The sequence below is a fragment of the Solea senegalensis genome, linkage group LG11 (genome assembly GCF_019176455.1).
Source record: "Solea senegalensis isolate Sse05_10M linkage group LG11, IFAPA_SoseM_1, whole genome shotgun sequence".
In the NCBI taxonomy this organism is placed as follows: domain Eukaryota; kingdom Metazoa; phylum Chordata; class Actinopteri; order Pleuronectiformes; family Soleidae; genus Solea; species Solea senegalensis.
Window position 1 is genome coordinate 9,101,114 of NC_058031.1, and position 10,624 is coordinate 9,111,737.

Sequence of the window (10,624 nt, forward strand, 5' to 3'; positions counted from 1 at the left end):
TGGTTGCAATGACCTATTGTTTAAGTAACCCTAAGTAAAACTCTTCAAATCTATTTTACGTGTTACCATACAGTTTGTCACAGACATCAGTGTAACCCTGATTCCTCTCATGCTTATCATATTTAAACTGTCCACTAAATAACAGCATTCCCATCATCACCATCCCAGCTCTCAGTCACGTCTGGCTCACTGCAGTCGGTCAGATCAGACTGGCTACGTGAAGCTCTGCTGGGAGATGTGCAGACAAAACACACACACACACACACACACAGTTTGGGTTAATGATAGCTGTTGCTTTCTGGACTGAGTCACTCTCAGTGAAAACACTGCTGCCTCTGCTGTAGTAATTTGGCAGTTTGGTTACAATCTGTCCCGCACAAGACGCCTTTGAGAAGTTTTTCTTGTGTCCTGTTTACTTCCAGACTCTCTCCTGGCTTCTCTTAAAGAAATCACAATGATTCAAGTTCTATGTTAAACTTCAGACATGCTGCAATGACACCGTATAAACCCAGGGGGAAGACATTCGGGATTAAATCTCTTTTAAGTATTGACTGGAATTGTGATAAAACGTGAAATTGTGGAAATATCTACTCTAAGTACTATATCTGACCCGACCAGCAGCTTTAAAAAACATCGGCAAGACACGCTCTCATCATCTTAAATCAGAGTCATTACCACAAAAGCCCCGGAGGTTGTTTGACTTGCAGACAACCAGGCTAATGTATTTTTCTCCCCTCAGCTCGTGTTAAGCTGTGTAAACTCAGAGCGCCGCAAGACTGGAAAGAGAGGGAGGAGAGGAAAAAGAGGGGGAAGAGTTGAGTGTGTGTGTGTCTGAGAGTGGAAATGGGCAGCAGAGGGGAGGAATGTGAAACATTTCTGATGCCGGTCCAGTGGATGTTTACACGGTAGTCAGCCCGTGACATCAGAGTCCAGACTTTATAAATGTCAGCAGGCACAAGAATGAGCAGTGAACAAACAGCTGCACTGGTCGCACCACACCGTCACACAGGTTAAAGAGACAGACTGAGCTCCATCAGCAACACGAGCCCCCATGGACCGACCGCTGTGTGACTGTGCGATTGCTGTGGCTGTACTGCTGTGTGTGGCTACACAGGTGAGGCCTCGTCACGCTTATTTCACTGAGTTACTTAATGAGATCAATGTGTGTTTCTGTGTGTGTGAGACAAGCATGATGTTTGGATGAATGAAACTGATTTTGACTGATTTGGTTGCACTTTGTTGAAATGTGTTTGATGACATTTTCTGTTCTGTGAATGACCGTCAGTCAGAGTCTGTGTGATCATATATCCATATGTTATATATGGTTTTAATTAAATTTTTATTTTAATAGGCAGCATCATGTTGTCTTCTCAGATTTGAAAAGAAAAGGCATCGTAACACCTGGTTCTCTATTGGCTTATAGACATCTGTGTAAAATAAAAGCCATGGTGTTTTCAATTCATAACATGGAGAGCGAGGGTGTGTATGTGTGAGAGATGGTAGGATTCCCTTGTTGGGCACTGCATGAAAACAACAGGTGGACTATTTTATGGTTAGTGTTTTTGTTGGAAGCACCAAGGAATTCTTCCACTCTGGTTTTGTGAGACTGAATCTTGTGTTTTGGGTTCTTTTTCCACATGTGAAATTAGCTCAATCGTGTAGATAAATGCTGGTCATACTTTTCAGTTGACACTGTCCTCTTCATTCTCTTGCCTGTCCTTGTGCATGTTGTCCCCGCAGGTGTTGTGCCAGGTGTGTGACATGCCCTGCATCTGCTCAGGTCCCGTCCCTCAGTGTCCCGCAGGAGTCCCACTGGTGCTGGATGGCTGTCGATGCTGCCAGGTGTGCGCCCGGCAGCGAGGCCAGTCCTGCACTGAGATGCTGCCTTGCGACATTCTGAGAAAGTTGCAGTGTGACTACAGCGTCAGCTTCCCCGGAGACCCAGGGGAGTGTGTCAGTAAGTGCCTCTTCTACAACGTACACCCAGGCAGGGGCCATGTCTGTGTTGGAGCGGAGGACACACGGGGGGGAGGGCGGTGATGATTGTCAGCCAGAGCAGGACAGACAGGCAGTTAATGTTTAGAGTCTGCTCACCCGAGCAGGACGACCTGATGGGCGACAGTGCTCTGCCAGGTCTCCAGAATGTTTCAGCTTCTTCTTCCAGGGCTTTTGTTGACAGTTCTCTCTCTAATGACTGGCCTTTGCGCATGATTGATTACAGAGACAACACTCTGACAAACATTTGAGAGGCCTGGTTTCCTGTGTAACTAAAATTACTGGCAGGGACAGCAGTTAATGTGTTCTCACCTCTCCCTCTTTCATTTTCATTTCTGTGTTCCCTGGCAGCCATCCACCTCCCTCCGCTCTCATCACCAAATGTAATCCTCTCTCTTCCCGATCAAGTTTCCCCACTTTAATCCAGAGTGCCGTGTTTCCTTCAGGTCAGGAGGATCTGAGGTGTGAGGTCAACGGCATCACTTACCATGACGGCCAGTCATTTCAGCCCTCCTGCGACACTTACTGCCACTGCAGGGGTGGAGGGGTGACCTGTGTGCCAGCTTGTCCCATGACTGGCCGTCTTCCCACTCCCGACTGTCCCAACCCACAACATGTGCGGCTTCCAGGGAAATGCTGTAAAGAGTGGGTGTGTGAAAACCTGGAGAACACAGTCATCCAGGATGCAATCACAGGTAAACTCCACAGGTGCACGGATGAAGGATTTAGGATTAGTGAAGCAGAATTAACTCTTAACTACACCAAGGCACATTTTTGTGTTATTGCCTTTTAATTACTTTTTTCATGCATATTGTTAAAAATGTATGCCAGGTTGTACATTTTTGAGTATTCTCAATTATTTTTTAAATTATTTTTTAAATTTTAGTCTATTGCAAACAATGTTAACGAAACACACTAACAACCCATTCAAAGAACTATTTTTGATGCATTGTGAGAAAAACTTAAGGGTTAAAATCTTTCAAAATTCATCATTATTGTTTGATGTGTATGATGAGGACTGATGTTGCTTTAAATTTTGCACTTGCAGTTTGCATGAAGTATATTGAAAATAAGAAGTCATTAATTGTGTTTTTTTAGACCATAAAATGAAGGTGCATCATGATAAAAACTTGGCAATTTAAGGGTTAAAATAATAATGAAGAGGACTGATGTTGGTTTAAGACAAACACATTTTGGTGCTCTAGGTGTGTTAAAGTCTCCTGATGCAAATGGTTATATATGTTTTAATACCAATTCAAATATGCATATCACTGAAAAAGGTTTCATAAGTAGTCATTAAACTCTGCAAGAAAGCTCATGAATTCCCATATTGTTGGACTATTCCTTTAAATGTTACCATGACATCAGTGCTGGACAGTTACAATATATTTTCCAGTGTAAAAGGCTGGTGCCAGATGTGTCTCTCTACATACTGTGTGACTTCCTCGGCTTCAGTTTTACTCAGTGATGATCAGACCATATGGCAACTTTACGCCATCCTTCCGTCATCTGTGTAATCTTTGTCACTGGTGGTCATGTCTGGAAGTTTCTACACTAGTATTTTTTTGTTAAGCTCGGGAGTGTCCGGGCAAATGAAAACACCCAAAGTCTAAATATTTATACCAGAGTTTCTTTGGAAAAGTCAGAACATATTTTTTTCTCCAGTCATTAAGTTGCATAACGACAACCAACCACAGCTGTGTGACAATTAAATGTATGAAGCAAAGTAGAAACGACTCCATGAAAAGGGGTGTGTGTGTTTTTTTGTGTGTGTGAGAGAAAGTTGTTGTCAGGGAAATGAAGCCTCTCTTAACAAAACATTTTCAAATTCCATGACACTCTGAGTCAAACTATATTATGAGAACAGCAAAGGAACACTTTGTTCCTGCAAACAAATCTCACCGTGTGGAGCCGAAAAATAAGATGACCATTATGACTTTTACATGTTAGTTTTGGAAGGAACAAAAATTAACTTCACAAGACAAAAATGCAAAAAAAAACAAAACACGTAATTGAATCACTTTAAATTCCTCATATGAACTTGCAGTTCTCTGTCAATGTTTTCATTAAACACTTGGCAAGAAATAAAATAGTTTTACGACAGACTGCAAACAGGAAACGATGACATTTTCCCCGCTGTGCATAAATGAAACTAGAGTGGAGCCAGTGGTTTCCAGTCAATACTAATATTTGACCAATTGCTTCTCAGTCTCAGGTGTGAATGTGTTTCACCATTTTATAGCATCAGGCTGTTATGTGCAACAAACCAATACTCAATAGCCATTTGTTCCTTCTGCTGACACGCTGTTGAATGCAGAGTCAACTTAGCTTGAAGAGTTGTGGTTGATGGTTATGTGATATACACTTCTGGGCTCTATTCATTGAATGTATTATGTGTTTATGCATGTATTTCTACATATTTACCACTATCTTTTTTTGTTCCTACGCTCTTGCACTTTGCATTGTGTATTTGATATAGTGCTCAATGTAGTGTTTCCTTGTGCACTCACACATGGATTTGTGGATAGGAACGACCTAATACGACAGAAGTTATCTGTGGTAAAAACTGATTTGTTTTTCATCCCTTTTTAGCTCATCTGTGATCATAGGTTTATGACCTTTTACTGCAGCCAACCAACAGAGGGCGACATTGACATTGTTTGGTCTAATGTTTGCAGCTGTCCTCCTTCTTATTTACAGCATGTGGTAGAAATCAAGTGTTTCTATTCCTTCATAATCACACTGTACTGTATTTATTGTCTTCTGTTCCTTCCCAGCCATGAGACCTGACAAATTGTGGCCCTCTCTGCCAAGGGATCGTCCTTTCAACAAGTTGGTCCCACCTCTCTCCTCCACCTGTGTGGAGCAGAGCACAAAGTGGAGTGCCTGTTCGCAGAGCTGTGGTGCTGGCGTGTCCACTCGCGTTTCCAACCAGAATCCCTCCTGCAAGCTGCAAATGGAGACTCGACTTTGTAAAGTGCGGCCTTGCAATGCAGCTCAACCTGTGCCCCACAAACACACGGTGAGACACGTGCACATGCATACCCACACACTGCTCCCTCGTGCTAAATAAAGGCACAACTGCATCAACAGAATAACTATATGCATGTTTTTTTCTTTTTCTTTTTGGGGCAGAGCTACTCCATGAGCTAACCAAAATCTAGATTTAAACTCCCAAACACCAATAAAAAGACAAGAGCTAGGACAGATGTTCTTTATAAAGTCTGGCTTTCCTCTTACTTAGTGAAAAATACAGCTCAGTGTCCTGGCAGTATGAGTTAGTGACCACTGGTCACAACCATGATGATGTCCAGTGCTGATGTACATTGAATTAGCAGAAGACCAGACATCTGCTTTTTTATAATGATTATTATTGTTGATCATGAACATTATCCAACCAAGTTGCCAAACTTTAACAATATACCCTAACCATATTTCATTTGCCATGTATGGTAAATGTTCTGAGTTTAGATGATCACTCAAAGCTGCTTTTCCTACTCGTGTGTGTGTTTCCCAATCCTGTCCTGCATGTTTTAGATGTTTCCCTCCCTGCTCCAACACATCTGCTTCAAATGACTGGGTTGTGCTTGAAAGAGCTTGATGATGAGCTGACTATTTGAATCAGGTGTGTTGGAGCAGGGAAACCATTTAAAACATGCAAGGCAGGCGTCTCCGGGGACCAAGATTAGGAAACACTGCAGTTTTTCCATTCTCCCATTCACTCACACATTCATACAGCACATCTCGCTCACTTTTTTTTATACCCATTCACCCACTGGCAACACAGCGATCAAAACACAACCCAGACGACTCACTCTACCACTGATTCACCGTCATAAACCCTGTCTAATGTTTGCTGTAACCATAGTTAGATAGATAGATGGATGTACTGTATATAAACAATTGCAAAACAACATTTGCAATTTGACCTGCAACCAGGTCAGTCACACTCTGTCCACCCATATGTGACATACTTTATCATCTATTTTTCTCTTTTTCTTCATAATTACTTCTCAGGAAAATGTTTATTGACAATATAAGTCTAGTGGGAAGTCGGTTAAATTCCCCAAAGACTTCTAGTCAAGTTCTGTAATCCACTGCATCGCCCCCTGGGGGCTATTCATTCAATTGTACTTTCCCACACTCTTCCTATCTATAAGAGAGGAACTATCAATGCCAATAATAAATATAAAGTGAGTGTTCCTGACTGAGGTCAAAGTTTACTCACCAGCATACAGTATGTGTTGCTTATGTGTGGTAGAACAGCATTTCTAGTCTAATTTATATCTACATATTCTTATATCACCGCTCACTCATTCCATGCGTGCTGTTTCTGCAGTGGGGACGGCCGGGGCGGTGCAAGGCCAGCTACGCGTCACCAGGGCCCATTCGGCTCGTTCACCACGGCTGCTACAGCACTCGTGCCTACCGCCTGCAGTACTGCGGACAGTGCACTGACTCTCGCTGCTGCACGCCTTACCAAAGCACCACTGCTCAGGTGACCTTCCGCTGCCCCTCCGGCAGACTGCTGCAGCGAGCTGTGATGATGATCCACTCGTGTGTCTGTCACAACAACTGCCCCTACGCGCCGTTCACAAACCCTGCTCTGTGGGGATACAGGCCCTGACCAGGCCACGTCTGCACTGCATGAGAACTGTGATACTTTAACAACTGACCTGGGGACCAACACCTTATGGATCATCAGGTGGATTCACATTCAGGCGTGTAATCAATGGCTGCTGGAAGAGAAAATAATAAACTGATTGAGTTGGGAAGATCGCTGATCGTCACACATGGACAGACCTCTGTCAGCACTTATTCATAGCTTCTTTAAACGTGTACTCCTGCACCTTCATAGTGCTGTGTTGCTAGTTTCATCCAATTAGGTCAATCAAGTAACTCAACAAACTTCATCACAGAATATAGCATTTTCTTTGAAGCAGAAAAAAAGTGGAAAAACAAAACTGGAAGAACCACACTAGATGTTACACTGACCAGACCCTACATTAAAACTGGTCAGTCTTACCTTAGTTTATAGTGTCATTGCTTCATGTAAAAAGACACTCATCTGCATTAAATAGATTTCAACACAAACCACGTTTAAATAAGTATAAAAAAGTACAAGTGAGCCTTTAGGATTCTTGTTAATTTGCACTGATATAGCCTCACTGTGACCTTTTAATATAGATACAAAGCTTTGGACGTCACATGAGTCGGTTTGTTCACACCAACATGGTAGCTTCTGCAAAGACGACCAGTTTAAAGTTCACTATGCACCTTAAGCAGTATATCACCAAACCGTGTTTTTATCATTTCAACCAGGAGTTGAAATTGTCCCAGACCTGCCGTAACCTGACATCTTTCAGATAAACTTTCCCTCATCCTACTGTGGATGACCACCAAGGATCTTTGGCGATCCCAGGACATAGATAATTAACCTCCAAGGGGAAATTGAATCAAACGCTTTCTCTTTGCCCTTTTCCTTATCACTGACATTTGGCATTCAGGGCCACAACAGCTATCCGTCATTTTCACCTAGTGAATACAGCCAGGGAAGAGATGAGTTGCCTGACATTTGACCATGGCTGGTTCATCTGCTGCCAATTATACATGACTATTGATTTGAACATGGCTTCCTGCCAATATTGTTGTTTTTGGTTCCTACAGTTGCATGGGGGGGGGATGGCGGCAGCATAGCGACATGGTCACAAATCAACAATACACAATACACATACAACTGTTACACACAACACATAAGTAACAGCATCTGAACCAATGCAGGATCAACCTGTTATGATGCAGGTGCAGTTTCTAAAAATGGACTTGCCAATAAATTAGAAGCAGTGATATCGACCAAGGGAGTTATCCTCTCGATCCTTTAAACTCCTCCACAGAGATCAGTTACGATTTCAGGTCACCCCTGTGAGTTATTTCATGTCAAAGGAGCAGCATATTTGTTTTCACTCTCGGGACCTTCATCTGTAGAACACTCTGTGAGCAAAGGCCATATTAACGTTGGTCTCTGCACACGTTGACAGATAAGGAGGAAGATCTCAAGAAATGTAAAGGTTTTAATCCAAAAGTAACGTAAAGTGCCATGAGAGTTGCTATGAGTTGGGGACAGCTGACCACGATGCACATGTTCATGCAGATAGTTTTAAAGAGACATTGACTTTGCTAACAGGTAGTATACTCAAAAGAGCACATTAAAATGAATGAGAAATACACATTTGTTAGACAGAAATTCCACAGAATGACTCAGACCTTTGTGTTGACGGGTCATGTTTTCTTGTGTGACTGATACAAATTTGAACTGGTCTAGTTTTATGTGTGTGTGTGTGTGTGTGTGTGTGTGTGTGTGTGTGTGTGTGTGTGTGTGTGTGTGTGTGTGTGTGTGTGTGTGTGTGTGTGTGTGTGAGAATGTGATGACATTGCACTTATTTCTTCATTGTCTATTTTTGCTGTAAATATTTCTGGACAGAAGTCTCTTCTGTACAGTTAAAAATCTAATGCTTTACATGTTTCCTGCAGTTGTACTTGATTTTTTTATATTTCTTTTTCATTACAGCCAAAGATTTGTAGTTATTCTGTACATACTGTGGCTTTTTAAATGTTCATATTGCTTTTAAATGAAATACGCAGCACCACAAGTAATTGTTTGTGTGAAAATGAAACAAGTTTTGATAAATGTTCGAGTGAAGTTCTTTTTTTTTGTCAGAGTGCAGTATCACGATATTTTCACAATAGCGTCTGTTGAGGCTTCAGAATCTTTATTTGAATACTTTTAGAATCAGTGCAGGCAAAATCATAACAATAAGAATATGACAAACTGGTATAAACGTAAGTTACTTTCTTGACTGAACTCAGAACTGGCTGAGCTGGACATTTTATGAACCAATATGAAAAAAAATCAAAGTTATTGCTTCTTTGTGAGGGGTAAAAACCAGAATTTAAATTATGTTGCAAAATGCATTGAAATCTACATCACATGGACATGATTACTATTTATATTCATCACACTTCTTCTTGATTGCTGCTGTAGTGTGGAAAAACGTGTGCTACAAGAATAGTATAACTGTCCTTATTTGTAATATATACACTCAGTAGTCAGTATTATGCACATTTATCCAAAACAAATGCACCGTAATTCAAAATGTCTGCGGTTAATTCCTGTTAAGACTGCTTAACCACTTTGTGACTGCAACTTTCAGATAACCGGTCTATAATCTACAATAATGAGTTGGCTTTGATGTCTCTGGGTCGTTTGTCACGTTACATGTTAAGATGAAACACCTTTTTTTTTTTCCTGTTGGTGACATTTTCCCTTCTTTTGTTTTCTACTGGTTTACAGACCCTACAGGCTCCTTGCCATTGTTGAAGCCTCTCACTCTCTCCCGAACACAGTCTGCTGTCTGACAACTCTCTGCAAAGACGTAAAGTATGTTCACTGTGAGCAGAGTTCACTGTGTACACAGCACAAAGAAATGCCGATAAATGATATTTTCCAAACCAGCTGAAGTTCATGTCTGGGCTCTCAGTCTTTGTTTTTATGTACCATGAGTGACTCACGTGTTTGTGTGGTCTGTTTGGTCCCTTCTACACAAATACAACACAATCAAGTCAAGTCAGTTCTGCTCGTACCACTGAATTATTTAAATATACTGTATTATACAACGTGTTGTGTTAATAATAAATTGAGACCCGAATTAAATGAGATCCCATCGGCACTAAAAAGAGACATTACATTTGAGTATTTTTCCTCCTCTTTTGCTCATCAGCATCCACGAGTCTCTGACGTTTCAATACATTTTATTGTTCTCATCTGTGACATCACCGGTGGAGCTTCAGGAGGAAAGAGATGCCAAGCGTGCAGCTCAGGGTACGAGAAAAGTCTTCCCCCTGCAATCCTTCATCTCCACGGATCAGCAGAGTCTTAGTGTCCTGGGTAATAATCCAGAGAGAGTGGGTGAGTTGAAGAGTGACTTTTGCATGCTATTGCAGCTTAGAGTCAATAGAGGTCGCTAGAGTATCTTGCATGCAGTCACTGAGGAGTGTAGTCACCATGTTGGTCATGGTGTGATGTGCAGAGTTGTTTCATTCAGCTGCATTAAAGCCAGCTGAATGGAAGATTCTGCAGCTGCTTAAGTGCAAAGATATGTTTTATTTGTTTATTTTCCATGACCTATGAGACCCATTAACTTCTCTTTTGAGACGGTGCCATCACACCCTGTAGAGGCTGAGGAGATGGAGATGATGAAGATGAGGACACTGGAGCAACGAGGTCAAGATGAGCGAATTACAGCCATTCGGTAACGCACAGGTCAGTGTCACTCTAAGGTTATGTTCAAAAAGAATTCTGTTGACGTAACTGATGATAATGACACATGTGGCCATGCAACCTGAATGAGAATCATCATGTCAGAATCCATGTGGATGTTTGTAGTTACACACATGTTGAGCATTGACATCATTAGACCTGCATGCAGCAGAACAACAAGCAAAATCTTACCCACAAATTCACTGTGATAGCTTCTGTTTCTGGATTTCTGCTATGAGGATCGACAAATATACATCCAGCACTCCCTGGAAGAAGAGATCTTGTATCTCAGTGGGATCTTCCTGGCTAAAT

General features: G+C 41.7%; 1 protein-coding gene across 1 annotated transcript; it reads left to right on the plus strand.

Moving 5' to 3' along the window:
* The first annotated feature begins 858 nt into the window (after positions 1 to 858).
* Positions 859 to 6,774, plus strand: ccn5 (cellular communication network factor 5). The gene is made up of 5 exons (XM_044037401.1): positions 859 to 1,114; positions 1,741 to 1,957; positions 2,442 to 2,690; positions 4,773 to 5,017; positions 6,335 to 6,774. Exons 1-5 carry the CDS (start codon positions 1,052 to 1,054, stop codon positions 6,620 to 6,622), a joined length of 1,062 nt encoding a protein of 353 aa, XP_043893336.1. The 5' UTR covers positions 859 to 1,051; the 3' UTR covers positions 6,623 to 6,774.
* Positions 6,775 to 10,624: the final 3,850 nt, after the last annotated feature.

Coding starts and splice junctions, on each gene's coding strand:
- ccn5 (XM_044037401.1), top strand. CDS start 1,052: ATGGACCGACCGCTGTGTGACTGTGCGATTGCTGTGGCTGTACTGCTG. Junction 1,115..1,740: donor TGCTGTGTGTGGCTACACAG/GTGAGGCCTCGT, acceptor TTGTCCCCGCAG/GTGTTGTGCCAGGTGTGTGA. Junction 5,018..6,334: donor CTGTGCCCCACAAACACACG/GTGAGACACGTG, acceptor CTGTTTCTGCAG/TGGGGACGGCCGGGGCGGTG.